Source organism: Artemia franciscana, chromosome 21 (assembly GCF_032884065.1).
Source record: "Artemia franciscana chromosome 21, ASM3288406v1, whole genome shotgun sequence".
Classification (NCBI taxonomy): Eukaryota; Metazoa; Arthropoda; class Branchiopoda; order Anostraca; family Artemiidae; genus Artemia; species Artemia franciscana.
The window spans coordinates 15,618,493-15,644,863 of NC_088883.1; the positions used below are offsets into that span (position 1 = coordinate 15,618,493).

Below are 26,371 nucleotides of genomic sequence, written 5' to 3' on the forward strand. Positions count from 1 at the left end.
TCTTTTAATTGTTTTGGAGAGTTTGCTAGCATAAGTATGTGAGTTGAAATAAAAAAATGTAGATGTATTTTTTCTAATATCCAAATTTTTTCCGTGATTTTCCAAATTCCGAGCCTTTTAGATATTAAGTGTGCTTTAATAATCATTACACATAAGGTACAGATACAATTTTAAAAAATACGCATGATTTCGTAACGACAAAGTTTTCTGGAAGGCCATAGGCCTTCTATTTCGGAGACATTTCTAAAGTGGTGTGCTTAAAATTACAGTTTTTTTGCGATAGGTTATCTGAACATTACTTTTGTTTTCATTAATAAAACCGACTTTTTTTATGTTAAGCAAATTGTCAAACGTAAATCGATTGTATTCACGTCTAGCTGTGTTGCGGGAACAAAACTTCGGTTTCACCAATTTTTTCTGCTGCCGAATTCGGTCGATTGGGAGAACTTGGAAGGCTCTAACCTCTACAGAGGTATGGTCTGACACCGGATAGATGAATATGACGTAAAAGTTAGAAAGCCCCGCATAGTTCTTGCCTTGGGCGAGAATGAGACTTACAATTCCACGAAAGAAGCAGTTTTACATAGGTTTCCAAGTTTTTATATGATTTGAGTTCGCTTAATTTTTTACAACCTATAAATCAACATTTGTAGACAAATCTGAAGTGAAGGTTTCTCGGCAGTTCTAAAATAATAGACATGGTATACAAAATATACCATGCAATACATACTTTTTGTGATCAGATGTATCCTAAAAATTTTGCCACACAGAGTAATTCAGAAGTTTTTAAAGATAATCTGGCCAAAATTCACAAATATCTTTATGAGAGTCCAACAAACTTCAACTAGCGACCAAAGCTTTCCGGTATTCGTAAGCCAGTGCCATACTTATCGGGCGTAAGCCATACTGGTGTAAGCCAGTGCCATAGATTATCGGGAATACAAGTACAAAGAATAGGCCTGTTATAATATACATATAAACTTTGTAGGCTGCCACTCCAGTACAACTCAGTAGAGCCGAAAATAACTTGCTCAACCACGAGTAGCTTTGACCATCTCAAGTAACCACTGTAAGTAACACAGACATGCTTAGGTTTCGATCCAGAAAAACTTTCCCCTCTTAATGATTACAAATGAAGAATATATGTGCAGTGAGATTTTAGTTAACGGCGCAGGTTAAAAAACAATAGACTCAGCTTCGGGTTGATAGAAACACTGGTTGATGTCTGCGTAACCCTTGATTAGAACTAGAAGGTCAAAAGTCGGATTTCAGAGCACGTCATCAATCACAATAAGCCCATATCAGTACAATCCATGAGAAACCTACCGAACACATGTCTTGTTACAATAAATAAATTACTAAACCAGTAAGTAAAATTATACAAGATCTCAACCAAACTTCTATTTTATAGTTGTTTTTTTTTTTCTTTAGAATAGCCCCTTCAAGATAGTTGTGATGATACTGAGCCCAGAAGTCATAGTGAAAACAAAAAGAAAGATATTTATAGTAAACTTCTCTATGCATAAGCTTTTCACCCAGAGAATATCCTTAAGGAAGTAAAATTTTACAATCGATCGAACCTTCTAGCACTGAAATCTTTAAACTTCTTGAATTGCATATATTTGGCCTCTGATTGGCCCGTCTCAAATAAAAAAAAAGAAACAAAAAAAGAGAAAAAAGCTATAAGAAAAAGCTTCAGCATTTCTTTTCAGAAAATATATAATCATTTCTAAGTGAAATATGGTTTTGCTAATATGGAATAAGGCAGACTAACACCTGCGACATTCCCAGAATGCAAGAACATATATCTCAGAAATTTGATACAAGCAAGTTATTTCCCCTCTTTCGGCCATTTTTTCCATCCATTTTCTTCAGCAATTTTCTAAAGTGATTACACTTTGGGAAGCATATCTTTCTCCTTATAATTCCTGAAGCGAAAATATGAGCGGTAAATAAACTTCAAAAAAATAGTATCATCTCTTTTTAGTATTCATTCTATCTAAAGAGCCTAAATCTGGATTTACATTCCCACCTTAATTTGACAGGTGAGACTAGATTATCCAGAGGGGATTGAGAGATCGAGAGGGGAGACTATCCAGGATTTTCACCTTCATTTATGTTCTTCAATATACAAAAGTACCCTAGCAGATTTTATTAAAAAATTCAGAAAATTGGCTCAAAGAAATTATTTTACATTTCAATATATTGTTCGCTACTGTTGGTACTAAGTTAATTCTTGTTTTTAGTGGTTATCTTTAAGGCTGTAATTAAGTATCAATCGGGTGCTTTAACGCTAAAATTCAAAGAAATGTAAAAAGTAAACTTCGTCAACCGGGCTTGTGAAGTACCAAATTAAAATGATCACTAGCAGAAACCGAGAAAAAGAATAATATAGCCAATATTGGTGCATATAAGTTCAAATCTTCGGATTGGGGTCAGAACATAGATACACTTAAGCCCAATCTTATAGTGAGGGTCAACAGAAATACGAGAGACTGTCATTCTTAATTCTCCCATGGGGATCTTCAAATCAGTATGCGTGTGTGTGGGGGGGGGGGAATTGAAAGATTCTCCCTAGACCACTACACTCCTGTGTGCTGCTATGATAGCCAAGCTTTGGTACTTTTTTTTAGAAAAGTAAATTATTTTGAATGGTTTTGAGCAACAAATTTTTTTCTACGTAAAGCATAGTCCAAGAAGCAAATGTTAAAAATGAAAGCATCCTTCCCGAGGTTCAGTTAATCATGAGCCTTGCCTTGTATAATGTTTATAAGCTAAGTACTGAAAATGAGAAGAAATATACACTTTATTAAAAACTTTGCATACAATTTTGGATCCTTTTTAATCTTATTCCTTTATCAAAACTCTAACGCCCCAAATAAAAATGAAGAACTTTACCATGTTTGACGCTAAGAATTGTTTGTTTTCTTTGTTTCAATTTATTGCTTTTTACAAATACCGGAATGTCAATCTTATTTCTCGGCATGAAAGCCAAATTTGAACGCAAAATAGTCAAAACTACTAACAACACACAGACAGAAGAAGTTTAAGAAGAAGTTTTAAGGTACCTAGTGAAATAGAAAAAGATTATTTAAGTAACGTCAAAACCATGGCTTTTGTTCAGTAAAGTTGACATACATAAAGTGACAGTTTTAAAGTTGGTAAGATTTCAACTCCAGACAAAATACTTCCAATGTCCAACACAAGTAAAATCTAAAATAACGAACACAGAGGAAGGCAAAGTCAAACAGTTCGTGGTAACGAACTGTAGTAAGGAGCGACCCGGCTCAATAGTAACCAAAACTCTAAAAACTTGAATTTTGATATCAATAGCTACATCAAAAGAATCACATTTTAATGCTGATTTTAAATGTATGAGTTTCATCAAGTTTAGTCTTACCCATGAAAAGTTACGAGCCGGAGAAAATTTGCCTTAATTAAGAAAATAGGGGGAAACACCCCCTAAAAGTCGTAGAATTAACGAAAATGACACCATCAGATTCAGCGTATCAGAGAACCATACTGTAGAAGTTTCAAGTTCCTATCTACAAAATGTAGAATTTTGTATTTTTTGCCAGAAGACAAATCACGGGTGCGTGTTTATTTGTTGTTTTTTTTTTTTTTTCTTTTTCGCAGGGGTCATCGTATCGACCAAGTGGTCCTAGAATGCCGCAAGAGGGCTCATTCTAACGTAAATGAAAAGTTCTAGTGCCCTTTTTAAGTGACCAAAAAAATTGGAGGGCATCTAGGCCCCCTCCCACGCTCATCTTTTTCTCAAAGTCAACGGATCAAAATCTTGAGATAGCCTTTTTGTTCAACATAGTCGAAAACCATAATAACTATGTATTTGGGGATGATTTACTCCCCCACAATCCCTGGGGGAGGGGCTGCAAGTTACAAACTTTGACCAGTGTTTACATATAGTAATGGTTATTGGGAAGTGTACAGACGTTTTCAGGGGGATTTTATTTTGTTTGGGGGGTGGGGCTGAGGGGAGGGGGTTATGTTGGAGGATCTTTCCTTGGAGGAATCTGTCATGGGGGAAGAAAAATTCAAGGAAAAGGGCTCAAGATTTTCTAGCATTACTATAAGAAAACAATGAAAAATAAACATGAAAATATTTTTTCAAATGAAAGGAAGGAGTAGCATTGAAGCTTAAAACGAACAGAGATTATTACGCATATGAGGGGTTCTAAAAATAGTTTAGCATAAAGAGCGAGGTATTTAGGGGGAGATAAATACCTCGCTCTTTATGCTAAAGTATTTTTAGTAATGTCAACTATTTATTCTACGGCCTTTCTGATGCAGGGGTCATTCTTAAAGAATTGGGACAAAAGTTAAGATTTAGTGTAAAGAGCGATGTATTAAAGAGGATACAAACCCCCTCGTATACATAATAAAAATATAAGATTATGAAAGTTTGTTACGTAAGTTGCTAATTTATAAGTTCCGTATATTTTTTACTAATAAAAACGTTCGTTAAAAATTAAAAGTTCTAGTTGCCTTTTTAAGCAACCGAAAAATTGGAGGGCAACTAGGCCTCCTTCTCCACCCCTTATTTCTCAAAATCGTCTGATCAAAACTAAGAGAAAGCCATTTAGCCAAAAAAAGAATTAATATACAAATTTCATTTTAATAATTTATGTGCGGAGAGCTAAAACCAAACATGCATTAATTCAAAAACGTTCAGAAATTAAATAAAAAAACTAATTTTTTAGCTGAAAGTAAGGAGCGACATTAAAACTTAAAACGAACAGAAATTACTCCGTATATAAAATGGGTTGTCCCCTCCGCAATCCCTCGCTCTTTACGCTATAGCTTTTAATTGTTTTAAAAAGTAGAATTGTGGCAAAGAGTCAAACTTTAGCGTAAAGAGCGAGGGATTGCTGAGGGGACAACCAATTTTATATACGGAGTAATTTCTGTTCGTTTTAAGTTTTAATGTCGCTCCTTACTTTCAGCTAAAAAATTAGTTTTTTTTATTTAATTCTTGTAGGAACGAGTAGGACCCCAAGAAGACAGAAATCCCCAGTGGCGAAGAATGCTTCATTATTCATCTCAAAATCTTGTCTTGCAACAATTTTAAATTAGTCACAATCTTATATGAGATATAATAATTCATATACATAACAAATATTTTAAAACTGAAGTTGTATGGACCTATAAGCCACCAAATTACTCTGACCTCAAAAACAGAAATGACTGATATAAATAAAATTGCATTCTTTTTTTTCCTGTATGGATTTTAAAACATACCTATCTTGATGATTGATGTCAAATACAGTTAATTTTACAATGTAAAAGTTTCCTGTTTGGCACAGTTAAAAAACATGGTATATCTCGTCATTTCAAACAACGAAACAAACCAGAAATTTTAATAACAAAATTCACAGCTAAAGCCAGAAAATTTATTTATCTTATTGTTGAGATTTCCCCATCACCAAACCTTAAAATTCCAAATTCTATTGGTGATTCTTCTTCCTTAAAAAGCTGACGGTTTTAAAGTTCGTGAGCTTATCCTTAAAAAGTACAAGAGTGTGTCCTAGCAGCAGGCAAATTGTGACTGATTTTGATGGAAGAAATAGTAAATACTAGAGACAAGCTATATCAATTGCAACACATACAAAAAATTTCTAGAGGAAGTAGTGTACTTTTTTTTTTAAAATACTCCAAAATATAAAAAAAAAAAACATTAAAAGACAAGACTTACAAAAAGAAACTGCAGTATGTCTAAAAACCCTTCAACAGGAATTATGTTGGATGTTTGAAAATTAGAAGCAACTATCTAACATTATTCTCATGTTTATGTTACTTCTACTGCTATACTAACGTAATTTTAACGATTTCAATAGAACTTACCTAGCGTGGGCATAGATGTCGTTGGTAGCTTACTATCTTGCACTGCAGTTGGCTTATTTTTCAAAATAGATTTTGGTTTCACAAAAGATGACGCCGGCTTCACCCTTGAATCAGATTTATCAAAGAAATCTTCAGGTAATGTTTCTGAAAAATAAAAAGAGAAGTCTACGAACAGGATAAAAAGAACAATAGAAAAGTGCTGCATAGAGTTCATTCCAGCTCACCCCTGCAAAAAAAAATTTGTTTTTCTTCATTGTCTACAGATAAGATCAGAGATAAGTTTCATATTTAATAAAAGACAAGCTACAGTTGAGTACAAATCAATGTTGCTCCCATATATTGCTGAGATTAATTTTTTAAAGTTTTCATAACATGACCAAGCCTCTACCTTTTTTTTAAGATTTAAATTAGACAGTTTTATTTGAACTCAAATCAGTAGTAGTTATTTTGCCAGCGGTAACAAAGCCCGAACTCTATCTTCCAAGGGGCATAACTAATTTTGGGGAAAGGAACTCAAAGTATGGAAGATATATCCTTGCAATCATCATATACTCAGAGGCATTTTTCATATTTTAGTGATGTCAAATCTCCTCCTGAAGGTTAACCCGTAGGCAAAGCCAGAAGGAGACAATTGTTTCATATTTCGCCATCCAATAGAACCCTGGGTGAACCATCTCTAATTTTACAGTGGTCTAGTAAATTGGCGGCTTTCTAATGGAATTTAAAAATTTTCTACACACACAGTCACCAACTACTTACAATTTTCATATAAGTAGAGTCAAAATAAACTCCAATAATAAATTTAAGGGACATTTAAGCAGAAACCTACAAGAAAAAACCTTACTAACACAAGAATTTGTAAACCTTTTGAAATGTATTTATTCATAGTAATTCTTTATAAAGAATTACTGAAGGAAAGGTCTTTGGAGTGTTATTTTTTCCAAAATAAATATGTATTCTATGATTCCAATAAAACCACACAGACACATAGTCAACTTATAATTGACCACATAGTCAACTTGTAATTCAGTTGTACCCCTCTACTACCCAAACAATCTGAACACTTTACCTGATGCTAAAATACTAAGTTGCACACAAAGAATTCCTCTCCTGTCCCCTAAAACATTTTTAAGACTTTTGGGCCTGTACCCCCATAACTATTGATTGTTTAGCCTAATGGAGATTTTTTATAGGTAAAATTAAATAGAACAAGGTGACAAAAAATAGACATGGTCCAGGCTTTAGTGTCTAAGTTTATCTAGCAAACTGAGTGTTTTAACCCAATTGTATTTTACCTTTCCTTTTGACAGCAGGCCCGTCATCAAAGTCAGCCTTCCTTTTAACACCTAAAGCAGTTTTGCTTGAACTTTGTGGTTTCTGGAGCTTTGCAAGATTTTCTCTATGCTGCCTTCCACTTATGTGTGCTGTCCAAAACAACTCACTTTTAATCGAGATATTGCAAAGAGAGCAGCTCAATAATAGACCTCCATGAGTATACTTGGCATATGGAGAGTCAATCTTCTTTGCAGATGAGCCTAATCCAAGCTTAGCCTTCATCCCAGCCATTCCAGGTGTTTTCTTCAAGGCATCTTTTTAACCTTCAAATACACAGGCTATTACTTTGATTTGGCAAGATAAAAATACAATTCAAAATTAGTTTCGTCAGTTCACATAAATTAGGGGGGATTGTATTTTTCAAAATCTAGGGGGAAGCAATTCTGTTGTTTTTTCAATAACAGTTCCAAGAAAAGCCACTTTCAATGGATACCCCCCCCCCCAAAAAAAAAAAAAACAAAAAAAAAAATCAAATTCTAGAAGGGGCAAGACCCAACGCTAAAAAAATAATCTTTTTTCTGACTCTTTTTTGTAAAATGAAATTGTATCTTTTCAGATTGTTGATTTCAACAAGATTGAAAAAAAAAATTGAAAAATTCTAAAAATTCCCCATGTATTTCAGCCACATGTGAGGATAGTTTGAACAAACATCAAATTAAACAAAAACAAGTTGTTTTTTATTAAGAAAATAAGGAGCAACATTAACACTTAAAACAACAGGAATTATTACATATAAGAGGGGAGTTGCTCCCTACTCAATACCTTGCTCTTCCCTAGAGTTTTTTTGTACTTTTAAAAAAGCTTCTTATTGTTCTAGTTAAACAGCCCTTATCTTTCAGGAGTCATTCTTAAACAATTGGGACAAAAAGCCAAACTTTAGCATAAAGAACAAGACATTTATGATGGAGCGACCCCCCTCATATACGTAATAATTCCTATTTTTTTTTAAGTTTTAATGTTGCTCCTTACTTTCAGTTGAAAAAACTTGTGCTTTTTATTCAATTTTTGATTTTTTTCAATAATTCTGGGAAATCAGCTTCCCCCTCCACTGAAAATTTCCCCACATGGAAAGATCCTCTAGAAAATTAAACCTCAGCAAAAACTTAACCTGAACAATTACCCTTTACATCTCTACATGTAAAATTGAGTTGGCAAAGAGAATGTAAGACGAAGTAAAAATAATGATGTATAGAAACTCTAGAAAATTTCCCTGATGTGAAACTTCCCCTGAAAATTACACCCCCCAGAAACTTCTCTCCATGGAAAATTCGCCCCTCCCCAACCAAATGTGTAAACAATGGGCAGATTTCATAACTTAAAGACCATTTTTCAAGGGGTTGAAAAAGATGGCTCTCAAAATTTTGATCCAATTAAATTGGGGAGAAAAGGGCATGGGAAGGAGGCTAGCTACCCTCCAATCTTTAGGGTTACCCTTGTGGATGCCATGAAATGCTACAAGAGTAAAATGCAAGATCTTGAGAAGGGTAGCCCAAACAATGATAATGATAGTATTCAGGAGACTTATAAGTTCATTTTTACTCCCAAACAAGAGAGAGAATTCACTATAGACCTCAAAAACTCTGAATACAACAAGAAAGTTAGCCTGCCAATGGGCAACAACTCTGAAGCTCAAATTCCCACCAAGTTGGGAGCTGAATGAAAGAGAAGGAGTCGACTGGTTTAAAGGATTTATGAAGCAAAATGCCAGTTTGTCCATTAGATAACCGGAAAATACAAGCCAGGCTTGTGCTACTGGCTTCAATACCACTGTAAGTAGTGCTTTCTTTTGTAATCTTCAAGACTGTACAGCAAGTTCTACTTTACTCCTGGTAGGATTTGGAACTGCAACAAAACAGGAGTGCCCACAGTTGTTCAGGCTCCAAAGGTGATTGCTAAAAAGGGAGCAAAACAGGTGCCGCAGACCATGTCAGCAAAAAGAGGGGGAAAATACCATAATGCTGTGCTTTGTGCCTACAACTGTTCAGACTATTCCACTGGTGTTTGTTTTTCCAAAAGTCAAGGGTTCCAAGAGAATGTATCAAGATGGACCACCAGGATGCATTGGCTTAGCCCATTGCAGTAGATGGATGACCTCGGAGAATTTCCTTGGTTCATTGCAGCACTTCCAGAAAGAAGTAAAAATTGCGAATATACAACATTCTTGGCTTTCCCATTGTCTCTGCATATACAAAGCCGTATGTACTAATAATGACATCATATGCAAACGTTCCAGCAAAGAAAATCTTGTTTTGCTCTTGTTTGACAATCATCCATATTTCAACTGAAGTAGTTTACTTCTGCAAAGATAATGGCATTCATCTTCTGGCCTTTGCTCCCTGTTGCTCTCATTGCATCCAGCCCCTTGATGTTTTGGTTTATGCACCATCCAATCATGCCATAAGGGAGTCATTTGACACTTGGTTGCAGATGAATCCAGGTCAGAGGATTTCAATACACAAAATAGCAAAGTTGTGCAAGCAGCCATATCTAGAAAAGCTGAACCCTCATAATGTCACAGCTGGTTTTGAAAAGGCAGGAATTTGGCCTTTGAATCTGAATGTCTTCACAGAAGCCGATTTTCTACCAGCTGAAGTGACAAACTGCCCTGACCCAGCAGAACAGAATCACCCAGATTCTACTAAGGATGATCCTTACCGAGTTCAGTTCCTACTTCTGCTCCTGTCTTGGTTGATCAGCAAAAGGCAACACCAAACCTGCCAATTAAGTCCCAAAAGCATAAGACCATATCCAAAAGCAAGAATGCCAATGGCTACCAACAAAAAGCACAAGAAAGTGAAAACTAAGATTTTGACAGATACTCCAGAGAAGAAATCCCTTGAAGCAGAGGCTCAGGTAAAGCTTGACAAGAAAACTAAAAAAAGGGTTCCTAAATGTAAACCAGATGAGTCCTCAAAATTAAAGTCCTTGCAATGAGAGTCATTGAAGAAGTCCAGGGTTTTATCCATTGACAAGGAGGTTGAAGATAGCATTTCAGACAAAGATATGCAGCTCATAGACAATTTGGATGATGAGTCTTTGCACATTGGAAGTGTCAGTGAACTTCAGACTGACAAAGAATTTTCTCCAGGAAATTTTGTGCTTGTTTGATTTATGGTGGGAAAGAAGCCAAACTCTGCTGTTTACTCTGTTGGTGAGATAGAAGAAGTGAGTGGCAGATTAGCTAAAATAAACTACCTCTGCAAATTAAGTGAGAAGTTCATCTTCCCAGAATGTCCTGATTGTGCAGAAACTGATTTTGATTATACAATTATGAAGTTGCCTACTCCTTTTGCTGCAGGAGGGACAGGGCAAGCAGTCAAAGGGCTTGTATTTGGGTGTGACTTGTCTTGCTATGCCATAAAATAATGATGTGAAGTGCTAGAAAATGCCTTTAGAGTTCTTTTGATATTCCAGTTAATTCTGCTACTTTTATATTATCTGAATACACTGTTTGAATTGTCAACGAATACATGTCCAGAAATGTCAGGCATATGTCTTAAGTTACCCCACAGTAGGGGCGACTTTGGACACTTGAAGAGGTTAATTGTTTTTGGGTCTCACTGAGAAATGACTTGATGGAAGTCATTGAAAAAATTCCTAAGAGAGATGAATAAATAAGCTTTCTGTGCATGTAAAAACGAAGTTTGCATCTTTAGACAAACATTTTATAAGGGTCAAAAACCTAAAATTGTACAGTTTTCCCTCCCTCTCCCCTACTAGGAAATTACTTGATATTACAATCTCAAGTGTTTGAAATGCAGGTACTAAGCTAGTCACATCTTACAATATGCAAATCATACAATCTACCCATCAATAAGTTTAAATGCCATAAATTTTACTATCTAGGAGCTTTCCTCTCATTTATGTCCAAGTTGTAGAATTTTGGAGACCAAATGTAAAAATAGGTCAAGAGCTGACTTAGTCTATAAACAAGTTAAATCAACAGTAAAATTCTAGATGAGCTGCTTTTTGCTATCTTGAAAAAAGGTGTCATTTAGGAAAATGAAACTTTCAGTGATGAATCCAGGGCCAAAAACATACTCCAGGAAGGTACTGCCAAGATAATATATTAACTCTATGCTACTATGTTACTCTTCTAATTTCTAAGTCTTAGAAATTTGACTAATTTAAAGAACTTTGAGTATAGATGAATGAGCAGTCCACCACATAAGGAGACATGTTGAGTAAACAGTTCTTACTTCATAATATGCATAATAGTCCTAGTTATATATTTTGCAGCAGGAGAACCTTTATCTTAGCCTCTTTGCTTGTTTTTCCAGTTTTTATAATAAATTCATGAACTTATTAGAACCTATATATTAACAGAGTAAATACCCCCACCCCCTGATGTGTAAATATAATCCAGGATTCAATTCTGAATCTAAATATAACCTTCATTTGCATCACAAATGTACTTTACCCCCATCCCCATGATGTGCAAATATATACCCTGATTTGGATATATTTAGGAGCAGGGGTAAAGTTCACTTGTTATGCAAATGAAAGTTATAATTAGAATTGTAATGAAATTCTGGGTATATATTTGCACATTAGGGGGGTGGAAGTATATACTCTGTTAATATATAGGTTATAAAAAATTCATGAATTTCTTAGAAAAACTGGAAAAACAAGGAAAGAAGTGAAGATAAACATTCTCCCACTCCCAAATATATTAACTAGAATTATTGTGCATATCATGAAGTGAGAAATATTTTCTTATGTCTCTTTATTTGGTGGACTGCTCATACATCTAGGGTAAAAAACAGTATCCAATTGAGCAAAATTATGTAAAACTAAAAACCCTCACACCTTGTCACCAAAGAGGAATTGAAAGGAATAGTGTGTATCAATGAATAGCTAAAAATCTAGGCTAATCTGTATATAGTTTCTGTTTCTCTGGTTTTAGTTTGGAAACTATAGTTCCTGTTATTTGAGGTGAATTTTAAGCCGTAGGCCTATCATTGGTTATTTTTTTGAAATTTAGGAAAAGTATTTACAGGTCTTTGAAACTTCATAAATTGGGATTGAGCAAAGTTGTGAAGCTAAAAATACTTTTCTTGTGCTTCATTTAAGTATAAGATCTATTTTGTAAGTTTCACTTTTATCACACATATTTTTGAAGGTCAACAAAGGGCAATAGCCTCTAGAGGAAGAAAGAGTAGAGGTAGGCGCTTCAAAACACCTTACTGGGGCATACTTTAGTCTGTAGATCCATCCCTGAAAGTTTCATTGGTACTGATGTATTATACAAGAAACACTCAAGACATTACCTAGTTTTCATTCCAATAAGTTTGCAATGTATAGCGGTAAAATATAGCCAAGTGTCTGACCATAAGTAGCTATATTTTAATTAAATATTTAACTGCTATTTTGGTTAGGTTTTATTAGGTCTGTTCAGCTTGCATATTTAATATAGGCTATGCTATGCTTTATCCCCACCCTATCCCTAATGTGCAAATATATGGCCCAAATTTGTTTCTAAACTATTATTTTTTTATTATACTCAGGTATATTTCATTAGCATTAACCAAACTTCACTTCTTGAGTGTTCTCATATAGGCCTAATACTTATCATTTCATTTTCTTAGCCTAGCCCCTTTCCAAGATAGCAAAAAGCAGATTGCCTATAATTTACATTTTTGGCAATAGGGTGAAGAGAAAGATTAAGTCAGGGCTTGGAGTAAAAAACAAGCCGGATCTAAGCTGTAGACTGACTTTGTACAAGAGCAAGGTAATCTAACTCACAGGTGACTGCTCCTTTGCTATTGGTACTTATGTATTATACAAGAAACACTCAAGACATTACCAAGTTTTCATCCCAGTTAATTTCCAATGTATAGTGGTAAAATATAGCCAAGTGTCTGACCATGAGTACCTATATTTTAATCAAATATTTAATTGGGGTAAAATTCTAGTTAGTTGACTTCTTGCTATCTCAGAAAGGGTTTAGGTTAGGAAAATGAAACTTTCAGGGATGAATCTACAGACTAAAGTGTGTCCCAGGAAGGTATTTTGAAGAAACTACCTCTACTCTTTCTCCCTCTAGAGGGCTCTGACCTTTAAAAATATGTGTGTTATAAAAGTGAAACCTTACAAAATAGATTGTCTGCTTAATTGAAGTACAACAAAATTGTACTTCAAAAAACATTGACAGGCTCTGGCTCAAAATTTGGTTAAATTCTAGTTAATTGACTTCTTGCTATCTCAGAAAGGGTTTAGGTTAGGAAAATGAAACTTTCAGGGATGAATCTACAGACTAAAGTTTGTCCTGGGAAGGTATTTTGATGCACCTACCTCAACTCCTTCTCCCTCTAGAGGGCCCTGACCTTTGAAAATATGTGCATTATAAAAGTGAAACCTTGCAAAATAGATCTTTTGCTTAATTGAAAAACAACAAAATTGTTTAAAGCTTCATAACTTTGCTCAATTCCATTTTATAAGGTTTTAAACATATGCAAATACATTTCCTAAATTTTGAAAAAAAAAATTGATATGGCTCAAAATTCTACTCAAATAACAGGAATTGCATTTTAAGACCTAAAGGCAGAGAAAAAGCAAGTAGTAACTGAAAATTAAGGTAAAATGTTGTTTTGTCAAAATTTCAATAGGGATAGACCTGTCATGTAGGCAAATTTAATGGCCCTTTAGAGGGAGAAGGAGTGGAGGTTAGTACTTCAAAATACAATCCCAGGACATGCTTTGGTAAAATTGGTGCAAACAGTATTACTGGCTTTCATATAAAGTGAATATACCACTCAATGCCTTTTTTATGCTCTTTATAAATAAAATAATTGCTTCAACCACAAATTCAGATTTAAGCACTTTTTGACCTCTTGAAAATGACCTATATATGGGGTCATTACAAATCTGTAATAGTTTAGAAACAAATTTGGGCTATAAAGCAAATTACAGTAAAGCATAGTATATATTAAATATGTAAACTAACCATTGCTATATTTTTTTTTATGTGTTTGTGCACATCAAATTTTAATGAGAAGAGAAATAAACAGTGCAGCAGCACAAACACATAAAAAAATACATTAATGGTTAGTTTACATATTTAATATATGCTATACTTTACCCCCACCCCCCTAATGTGCAAATATATAGCCCAAATTTGTTTCTAAACTATTACAGATTTGTAATGACCCTATATATAGGTCATTTTTAAGAGGTCAAAAAGTGCTTAAATCTGAATTTGCGGTAGAAGTGATCATTATATTTGTGAACAGCATTAAAAAGCGCATCAAGTGGTATATTCACTTTATATGAAAGCCGGTAATACTATTTGCACCAATTTTACCTATGCTTTAACCTGTAGACCCATCCCTGAAAGTTTCATTTTCCTTGCCTAAACCCTTTCCAAGATAGCAAGAAGTCAACTAACTAAAATTTTACCCAAAATTCTACTCAAATAACAGGAATTGCATTTTCAGAACTAACAGCAGAGAAAAAGCAACTAGCAACTGAGAATTAATATAAAATGTTGTTTTGTAAAAATTTCAATAGGTATAGACCTTTGATGTAGGCAAATTTCAAGGCCCTCTAGAGGGAGAAGGAGTGGAGTTGGGTACTTTAAAATACCTTCCCAGGCCACACTTTAGCCTGTTGACCCATCCCTGAAAGTTTCATTTTCCTAACCTAAACCCTTTCTGAGATAGCAAGAAGTCAATTAACTAAAGTTTTACCTTAATTGATATTTTGGCTAGGTTAGATTAGGTCTGTTAAATGTGCAAATAGGATATGGCCCAAATTTGTTTCTAAACTATTATAGCCTAATTCATTAGGATTAACGAAACTTCACTTCTTGAGTGTTCTCAAATAATACTCAAGTACCGCTTCATTTTCTTAACCTAACCCCTTTTCAAGATAGCAAAAAACACCTTGCCTATAATTTTAGGTAGGCCCTATTTGGCAAACTGGTGAAGAGAAAGGTTAAGTCAGGACTAAGAGTAAAATCAAGCAGGATCTAAGGTGTAGACTGACTTCATACAAGAGCAAGTTAACCCAATTTACAGGTGACTGCTCTTTTGCCCCCCCCCCCTCGTCCGGTTACCAACAAGTGTTTAATAGAAATGTATGCACAACACACCATATTTGAATCAAAAGCGCATTAAAATGGTTTCTATTTCTTTAGATCATGAATTAAAAACGCTTTGTATTAAATAGATGGCAGTAAATAAGAAGATTCAGTTTTCTGATTTTAAATGGATTGTGACGCAAGGTCTGTGGATCAAGCTATTTGGATAATGTGGATGAATAGTAGGGTAAAATTCTTAAGATACATATTAAACTTCCCCAAGATACGCAATTCTTAATATCACTATTTATAAATTTCGCATTTGTCGTTTGAGTAATTTTTTTAGCCTACGCTGTTTCTCTATGTTGGAAAGTTCTCTATGCCTTTAATTTATTTCTCACCATATCTTCTTCTATTAATAGCTCATTTTTAGTGATTTTAGCTTGATTTCGGGGTAAATTAGCACCCTAGATTTAAAGAAAATAAAAAAATAAGTGTTTGAGGCATATTTTATTGAAAATGCTTTTTTTCGTCAATTGAGTTCACTGCCCTCATCAGATCAAAGCCTTTTGAGATCAATACAGTTGAACACGATTTTTTCCCTCCACCCACTCTATTCTAAATTTTACTCCTATTCAATTCTTTTATTCCTGTCCATTTAGTCCTAGTTTTCGTTGAACTCTTTTTGGCGATCTGTTTGCATTCTGTTCGGAGACTTCCTGCTTTTCCTTTGGCCCAGTTAAGTGGCTAAAGAGCATAATCTTTGGCAATTTGTCATCCTTCATCTGTAAAACATTGCCTAGAGAGTATGATTAAACCATTCTTTTCATAGGGCATGCTATTTTATAAGAGGTCAGCCAAACAAATAACTAATGCTATTCTTAGATAATTACTTTGGAAATCATTTAGCAGATCTTTCGCGACCTTTGAAAGTACCCACGTTTCAGAGCCACACTTAAATGTTATTATGACTATAGCTTCAAATATTCTAATCTTAGTTCTTATCTGCAGTATAACACCATCCACCTTGGCGATTCTCTTTTGTAAATCTTCACTTCATTCACCGTGTCTATTATTAATACTGCCTGGTTAAATGAAAGTATCCCCTTGATTGATTACATTTTATCATGTTTGCAGCATTTACTTAACTGATTTTCTCATTGTTAAATTTAACCTCATCATTTTCAACTATTCCTAGTATGAACACCTTAGTTTTTTTAATGCAAGACGGCTTTTAAAAAGCAGCTGAATGTTATAAGTTGTCCATGGGGTCATTGTGTTTTTTTCACCAGAAACTTAAAAAATATAAAGGCTTTTGAAAAAAAATGGATATACGTCTCTTCAAGCTTATGATCACTTAGATATACAGCTCTTCAGAGGATAGACTGCATCCATGTCAAGCTATTAAAGGACGAGGTCGAAGGACACTGTACTTATTTCTGAGTTATAGGTACAACCGTTGTCACAGTAGAGTATGATATCATGCACTCTTTGAGTAGTCTGAACTTCTATGAATCTGTGAAAAATGTTTTCAATGTCTTCCATATTACTTCAAATTCCTGTCTCTTGCCAAGTCACACAATACGAAGAAAAAGAGCAGAAGAAGGATCTTCTGCAAGTCAAGGCTGTAAACCTCTTGGATGTTGTTCAAACTACGAGTAGCAACAGTAATATAGAAGTCCTTTATGTTTCTTTTGATGCTTTTGCACCTTTGCTACCTCCTTTTCAGAGGCTCAGATGTCATAATTTGTTTCCTTTGGAGAATTCTCCACAGATTTTTCTTAAAATTCAAAATACTCTCTAAAATTCATTCCTGATCTTTTCTCCATTCCATCGAGCTTGAGAGGATATTCTTCACGTTTGTTGAGAGCATGTAAACATAAAATGAACTGCGATGAAAATAATATTCATATAAACTTTTTAATGGAAGTGTTTCAGTGGTTTTAACCTGCCTCCCTTTTGGGTAGATGGATATAGTGTATAGCTTAAGCCGCTCGAGTTTTTGGGTTAAATGCCAAGGACCGAAATGATTGGTTTAAACGTTTTCGAAGCAATTGGGTAGCGAGTTAGTACAGAAGCAAAATGCTCCAATTACCAACCTTTTTCTTTAACCAAAGACGTTTCGTCGTTAAACAACGTAATTGATCCTACTACCACTCACTATGTGAACTTGTTGAATAGGAAATTTGACTAGACTCATTTTCACTGATAAGCTACCTAGAATGGTGAATATCACCATCGATGGATCTCTGTGTTAGCAATAGGATACCTTTAGCAGCCTCATTGAAGACGAATTTGATTGAAGAATATGTAGTATCACTCATCACGAGAGACTGATCTTCATATTTGTCACTTGATGAAGCTGATACTGAAATATTGGAGTTGTCTAAATCACTATGCAAAGTAGGACCAAACAGTAGCACAAAGATTATATCATCCGTTTCAGCAGGGATGTCTATTAATCTGGAGGTGTTCATATCTTGCTCCTCAGCATTAGATGCCTAAAGTTCTCAATACATGGGAATATCAAAGAACGTAACTATAAACAAAGATTTTTTCAAGAACTCACCTTGAAAACCGTGAAAATTTTGACATTTCAGACCCCCTTTCTAATAAATTTATGGATTAGTACACCCTTTCAAGGATGATTATCATTACCTAGCCGCTGTTACAAACAGTAGAGGGATTTCACTATGTTGAAAGCACATTTTCCCAGCGTCATGAATATGATGTATGACATGCGACGTTGAATGGCCTTGCCTAAAACCAAATTACGTTTCACTTAGCAATTTCGCATTCCTAAGGTACTCATGAAATCCTTTACGAACAATCTTCTCTCATTTTTCAGTAAAATTGAGTAAGAAAAGAAATGGGTCTTTAACTGTCAATGTCTGACTTTAGACCCTTTTTTATGATGGAAAAGTACTTTGACTCTTTTCAGTGGGACAGGAAAAATTGCCATCTGAATCGACAAATTGATTACATGTACAAGGCGAGGTTATAAATGATACGGGACTCCTTTTAAAGTCTTCAAGCTAATACCATCAGTGCATGTGGGGTTAAGATTTGATCATTTTTACCACCTTTAGAACTTCTTTGCTGGTGTAAGGTTCAAGTTTCATTACACAGACGCTTCCACGGTAAGTGACAAATTCTTGGTCCAAAAAGTCGTCATCAGAGTTTAACAGCCCTTCAGCTTGAACGTTCATTCCAACTTTGGCGAAGTACTTACCAAAGTGGTTTGCAATTAAGGCCTCGTCATTCGCATTCTTACCCTTGGTCAATTAAGAACTAGGCTGGGCTTCATGTTTTTTCCATAGGATGCTCATTAATCAGCTTACAAGTCCCTTTTGTGTTACCTATATATTGATTTATTCTATTGTCAAAATATTCCATTTTGCTTTTCTTTCAATGGCTTGACAAGATTCCGAGCTACTTTGAACTCATCGAACTTGCTGGTACTTTTAGTACTTAGATACTCCTCACCAAGTCTATTTCTTAATGAAGACACTTTAAGTGCGTATTATGACAGTGATTCAAGGCTTCCTGGACTCATTTTTCAGCTTTACAGGTTTGATCTGGCATGTCTTGTTCTATACTGGCTGAATAATTTCTATCGTGCAATTAAATGTACCCCAGGCATCATATGTTACATTTAAAATATATTCAAAGCTAATGCAACTTAACTCTTCCTTAAACTTTTGCAGTTTCTTTTTTTGCTGATGGGTTTTTGCCTTATTTCTCGAAATCACATTTTTTACCCAACATGAAAGGCATCGTGATTTTGGTTTGAAGGTTATATTTAGTGCTGTTCCACACTTTGATAATATTCGACAACCCAATTAAATTAACCGGCTTTAAAAAATAGCGATGCAGACCACACCGCCCTTCCATATCCAACAAACACAATTTATGAAACAATTGGGAAATTTTTCAAGACAATGGAGTTCAATTCAGTGAATATTTCAGCCCTGTGTCCAAGGGCCGTCCTCAGCATAACACCAGATACATATATATATATATATATATATATATATATATATATATATATATATATATATATATATATATATATATATATATATATATATATATATATATATATATATATATATATATATACTTACATTAAGATGCGAAAACTAAAAATATTTGTAAAAAACCTTTTAAGACAGCCCTAGCATCCTTCCCCCAACAAAGTTCAACCAGGACTCAAGTCCTGGTTGAGATAAGAAACCAAATGGTGGAAGGAATTCCCTATGCATAACCCCTTTGAGATTACTATCTATATTATGTAACAGCCCAGTGTAGTACCAAGTTTCCTGAGACCAACACAGCCAAGCATGCTCACCCCAACCCCAATTTATTCATAGCTTCAACCCTTACCCCCTTCTATGTAGCTTCTTTATAACATCTTCCCACCCCATTCAGGGACAACTTACATTTTATTTAGCCCCAGATGGATGATAAAAGACAATCTTTGGTAATGTGTCACCCTTTATTGGCAAAACTTGGCCTGGCCATCTTAACCCTTCTCTCCCTATAACCCTAGATAGTAGGATTGAGCCATATTTTGAACATAGCTTATTGTTTGATATGCAATCAGTCAAACAAGACAATTCCTCTGGGAAATATCTTCCTGGAACTCTTGAATCATCCTATCTTAATACACCTTATCTATTAACAAATGAGCTAATATTATTTTTATGCAATCCGAATAAGGGAGTTGATGCCGGATTTGCCCCTCACTCAATCGGATATCTGTATTGGCTTTTTTAACAATTAACCATGGCTTGATGCCCACAGCTACTTGATTTTAATTCAGTTTTAAGCCAGACCCTAAAAGACGAAGTTTTAACATCAGTAGATACATCAAAAGAATCAACTTACTTACGCTGATTCCAAATATGTAAGATTCATGAAGTTTAGTGCTCCCCATCAAAAGTTATGAGCCGTAGAAAATTTGCCAGATTTCTGAAATTTGGGAATCAAGGATTATTAATAAAGGTTAGAAGTTTTAAGCTCTTATATACAGATGTTAACTTTGTATTTTTTCAGAAGAAAGATCAGAGAAGCGTGTTTATTTTTTTTCCAGGGGTGATCGTAACGAAGTAATGGTCCTAGAGGATCAGGAGAGGGTGCATTCGAACGGAAATAAAAAGTTCTAGTGTCCTTTTTAAGTGAGCAAAAGCATTGGAGGATGGCTATCCCCCTTTCCTCGCCCTTTCTTCCCTAATGGTGTCTGAATAAATTTTGAGATAGCCATTTTGTTCAGTATAGTTGAAAGATCCAATAACTATGCCATTAAGAATAAAGTGACTCCCGACAGTCTCTAGGGATAGGCCCTAAGCTATTAAAGTACTTAGGCTGGTTCTCTTAAATCCCTTTTGACTCTCAAAAAGATCTGAGTTTTATGTACCAATAAATAGAAAACGAAAATACAATATTCTTATTCCCCCTCGAAAGGTTCCATGGCCAGGGATACAAAGGGGATACGAAAAAATACAATATAAGCAACAAACCAAAAAGAACAATATCCAAATATTATATAAGATGAAAAGAGAATATACCTGAGGCCTGGGAGTCAAAGCGCAGAGAGGACAACCATACACCATAAAAAAAACATTCAGGGGACATCAACTCCTCAGAGGAAAAGGAAAAGGAGAAAAACAAAGCAAAAAACAATTCAAAAACAAAATACTATTCTATTTGATTCTTTAATAAATGATCCTTAAGAATTCTTTTAAAAGTCCCAAATGAACGGTATTTCTGTTCTTAAGAAGGTAATGAATTCCAAACCTATTGACAAGCAATGAGGGGATTGAAGCCTAATCGAATAGTAGGGGTAGGCGGAATACAGATATTATATGAAGAACGGAAGCTATATGGAGCTGAATCAGAAATAAATACAGGAGTTTTTGAAGAGATCTTGGAAGATTGCCATGAAGCTGATGAAAGATAAAAGAAGCACAAGAGATAAAGGGCACCATAACTTCCAGGGCACTTGGGACTTGGGGGTTGTGTCAACCTTAGGGGCATTGTTATATATTCCTTGGACTATTTTGAGCAACACTCAAATATCGAACACTTTTGACTCTTAAAAAGGAACTGGAACTCCCACTTTCAACCAAATGAGTCTCGTAACATCCTCACACGTAGGAATGTTACGATACACTTTAAGAAATTTTTTCTTTAAGATTTTATTTTTCTCTCAAGGTGTTTCTTTCCTGTTAAGGCTTTTCTTCCTTGTCTTACATGGTATACCAAATCCATATCCCATGTGGACCAAACCCCACATAATATAATGAGAATCCTCTATGGTATTATCCAAACTTTGCGTAGTATTATCAAAATATTGCAGGTTATTAACAAAATCATGCTATGTTTTACGAGAATTCTACCTGATATTAACAAAAATATTTTCTGGTAATATCAAAACGTATCTGATATTGTCAAATCTGACATGATGTTATCTACATCGTGTCTGATATTACCAAATTTAACAGTGCAATCAAATCTTACCTATCAGTGTCAAGATTATCATGATCTTTTAAAGTATTACCAATCTTGTATGATAATATCAAAATCGTGTCTGATATTATGAAACATCTCGCAGTATTATGATCAAAATCTTGACTGGTTTAATGAGAATTCTTTTTTGCATCATCAAAACCATACATGGTATTATCAAATTCATGCAAGTTATTAACAAAATCTTGCAAGGTGTCATCATTTAATATCGTAAGTTATTAGCAAAATATTTTCAGCTATAATCAAAACGTGTCTGATATTAACAAAATCTTATATGGTGCTATGAAACTCATACTACCTACTAACGAAACTGAACATACTGCTGTCAAAATCATCTATGCTATTATCAATATTATCGAAATCTTGTCAAATATTATCAAAAACCCAAATGATATTATCATAGTCTAGCATTATATTAAAAAAATACTGTTAAATAATTTATTACAAAATCTTGTCTTGTATTATTAAAGTCATGTGAGATACTACGAGAGTCCTTTCTAGAATTACATAAATCTTGCAAGTTATTAACAAAATTAGAGTAGTTTTACCAAAATGTCGTCTGATACTATCAAGTATCACCAAAGTCTGGTATGGTATGATCAAAATCTTGTCTGATTTTACCGGAAATCTTGCACTACATTATCAAATCTCGTCTGATATAATGAGAATCCTCTATTGCATTATCAAAATCATGCAACCTTTTAACAAAATCTTGTAAAAATTCTAAGTCCCCCCCCAAAAAAATTCTGGAATTATAGATGGTACTACAAAAGAATTCTTTTACTTAGGTTACATTTTGTTTTGTTAACTGACTTTGAGGTAGGTTCATTTGGGCTCAGTAAGCGTGCGCGCGCATGCACTATACCATCTATGGTTTTAATATTGTCAGAAAGGATTTCCATTAAACCTGTCAACATTTTGTTAGTGCAGTGCGGAATATTTCATAATATTAGACAAGATTCTGATAGTGTCATAGAAGAATTTGGTATACTGGGCAATATTTTGAGAATCTTGAAATTGACTGGTATGATTTGACTGTAGTAGGTAAAATTTGGCAATATCAGACACAATTTAGATAAAATCGTGTCAGATTTGACGATCAGATACGTTTTGATATTACGAGAAATTTTATTTGTTAATATCAGGTATAATTTTGATAATACTATGCATAATTTTGTTAATAACTAGCAAGATTGTGTAACACTTGGCAAGATTTTGATAATCTTGATTATGGCAGACAAGATTCCATATTACTACGTTGAATATTTGTAATAGCAGACATGATTTTGTTATCACCATTTTAGATTTTCACAATAACAGACTAGATTTTGATAATGCCTCACAGGATTTTGGAAATGTCTGATAATATTTTGATAGTAACACACACGATTTTTCAAGAACCATTCTAGATTTTGATAATAACTTACAAAATTTGGGTACTTTCATAAAGGATTCTCAAAATATCTCACAAGACTTTGATAATATCATGCAAGGTTTTGATAATATGTGACAAGATCTTGATAATTTTACACACAATTTCGATAGCACTGGGTTACGTTCTGTTAATATGTAACATGATTTTGATAGCATCATATTTGATTTGGATGACAGCAGTCACGCTTTGTAATTGCTGAAGATATTTCGTTAATAACTTGTGAGATTACGATAATATCATGCAGGATTTTACTAATAACTTGCATGATTCTGATAGTGTCGTGTGTGGTTTTGATATCACCAGAGGGTTCTTGTCATATCGGTCGAAACTTTGGTAATGTAGTGCGATGTGTTCATAATATCAGACAAAATGTTGATAATATCATACAAGAATTTGGTAATTCTTAGCACAATTTGATAATCTTGACTATAGCAGACATGATTTCATACTACTATGTTAAATTTTGTAATAGCAGACACTATTTTGATGACACTATTTTAGATTTTGACAATAACACACCAGATTTTGATAATATCACACAGGATTTTGGTAATGCCACATAATATTTTGATAGTAACAGACGTGATTTTGCTTGAACCATTCTAGCTTTTGATAATAACTTGCAAGCTTTAGGATTGCCCAAAAAGATTCTTATAATATCTCACAAGACTTTGATAATGCAAGGCAAGATTTTGTAATATTTGGCATGATTTGGCAATATCATGCAAGACATTGATAGTGTCATGTAAGAATTTGATAATATTTTACAAGATTTTGATAGTCTTTGATAATAGCAGGTACAATTTTGTAATATTAATCATGATTCAGTAATATCATGCAAGACTCTGATAGTCCGATGTAAGGTTTTGATAATATGTGACAAGATTTTGATAGTCTTGATAACAGCAGGCACAATTTTCATAGCACTATGTTAAATTTCGTTAATATGTAACATGATTTTGATAGCATCATATCAGATTTGGGCCATAGCAGTCACGTGTTAATTGTTGCTAAAAAATATATCGTTAATAACTTGTGAGATTACGATAATACCATGTAAGATTATGCTAACGACTTTCACAATTTTGATAGTACCGTGTGTGGTTTTGATATTGCCAGAGAGTATTCTCATTATTACAATATTAAATTTTGGTAATAGGAGTCATGATTTTGATGTCACCGTTTTAGATTTTGACAATAACTGACTAGACTTTGATAATACCACACAGGATTTCGGTAATGCCAGATAATATTATAATAGTAACAGACATGATTTTGCTAGAAACATTCTAGATTTTGATAATAACTTGGAAGATTTAGGTTATGTCCGAAAATTGGTGGAATCAGAACTGTGGAATCCAGAGGGAGGGATAAGTTGTGGAAATGGAATCGGAGTTAGAATCGGTGCCGGTGGAAATGGTATTGGAAACGGTGGAACTGAGGTGGAAGCCAACAGAATCGGAGGTGGAACCGTTGTAACGTGGATTCAGAAGCAAGGGAGGCGGAAATGAATATCGCTTGATTATGAACAAATGTAATTAAAAACGTCTTATAGAATGACGACAGGTGCCATAGTGTACCACAAATTCAGTCATAGTGTGGGACAGTGGCGTAAATTAACATGATGTATCACGGAGGGTTGGCTTGTGAAAACATGATCCAAAGAATTTAATGCATGATTTTTGTTAGGAAAATATTTGGAAAATGTCTTAGGAATGATGAGGGGTGCCATTAGATGCCAGATGGTTAGTCATAGAGTGGGACAGTAGCGGGTATTGACATGATGTATCACGGAGGGTTGGCTTGTGTAAACACGATCCAATGGATTTAATGCATGATTTTTGACAAGAAAATATCCGGGAAATGTCTTAGGAATGATGAAAGGTGTGAATTGTCTCGGTGTGAAAGGCCTCGTGGTGTGAATTGACATGATGTATCACGTTGTGGATGGCTTGAAAAACAAGCGCCAATGAATTTAAATCATAATGTAATCAAGAAAATATCTGGAATGAATCAGAGTGTCTTAGGAATGATGAGAGGGGCAAAGTCTGCCAGAGGTCCTGCCATAGAGTGGTACGGTGGCGTGAACTGAGATGGTGTATAGTGAAGGGCTGCGAAAATATAAATCAATAAAATTTAAAGCATGATTTGTAACCAGAAAATATCTGGAAAATGTCTTAGGAATGATGAAGGGGTTCTAGAGGGACGGTAATATTGTGATACGGCGGTGCGAATTGACATGTGTATCACGACGGGTTGGCTTGTGAAAATTTGAACCAATGGATTTAATGGATGATTTTTAACAAGAATACACCTGGAAATGTCTTAGGAATCAAGAAGAGATGCTAGAGGGTATCAGTTGGGGAGTCATAGTGTGGCACGGTTGCGTAAATTGAGATGGTGTATCATGTTTAGGATGGCTTACAAAAAACGAGAACCAATGCATTTAATGCAGGATTTGTAACAAGAAAATATCTGGAGAGTGTCTTACGAATGATGAGGGGGGCATAGCGTGCCAGAGAGCCAGGCATAGTAAGGTACGGTGGCGTGAATTAACAGGGTGCATCATGGAGGGGTGAGTTGCTAAAACATTAACCAATAGACTGGAAGCATGCTTTTTAACTAGAAAATATCTGGAAAATGTCTTAATAATGATGAGGGGTACTAGAGGGTGCGACACGGACGGTAGAAATGTGATACGGTGGTGTGAGTTGACATAGTGTACCACGGAGGTTTGACTTGTGAAAACGTGAACCAATGGATAATGGATGTTTTCTAACAAGAACATATCTGGAAATGTCTTAGGAATGAAGAAGAGTTGCTAGAGGGTGCCACAGGAAGAGTCAGATCGTGGCAAGGTGGCGTGAATTGAGATGATAAATCCTGTTTAGATTGGCTTGCAAAAACGTGAACCATTGAATTTAATCCATGATATTTACCAAGAACAAATCTTAAATTGTCTTAGGAATGAAGGGCTGCTAGAGGGTGCCAGATGGCCAGTAATAGTGTGGCACGGTGGTGAGAATTGACATGGTGTATCAAGGAAGGTTAGCTTGTGAAAACACAAACTAATGGATTTAATGCAAGATTTTTGACAAAAAAAGAGAGTGGCAGAGGGTCATTAATAGTGCGGCACAGTGGTGTGAATTGAAATGGTTTATCATGGTTGCGAGTTGCGAAACATGAACCAA

At 34.7% G+C, this 26,371-nt stretch overlaps 1 protein-coding gene across 2 annotated transcripts in view; it reads right to left on the minus strand.

The window, feature by feature from the left end:
* LOC136040809 (zinc finger protein 830-like) overlaps positions 1-15,343 on the minus strand; it is a 43,820-nt gene extending 28,477 nt beyond the window's left edge. The window contains exons 1-3 of one of the 2 annotated variants that reach the window (XM_065725140.1): positions 15,287-15,343; positions 7,155-7,457; positions 5,860-6,003 (exon numbers count right to left, since the gene is read on the minus strand). In XM_065725140.1, the coding sequence (XP_065581212.1) occupies positions 5,860-6,003; positions 7,155-7,425 (415 nt within the window). In that variant the 5' untranslated portion in view covers positions 7,426-7,457; positions 15,287-15,343. Of the gene's footprint in view, positions 1-5,859; positions 6,004-7,154; positions 7,458-15,082; positions 15,241-15,286 lie in introns of those variants that run through there. The other variant, XM_065725139.1, reaches the window with a different exon arrangement.
* Positions 15,344-26,371: the final 11,028 nt, after the last annotated feature.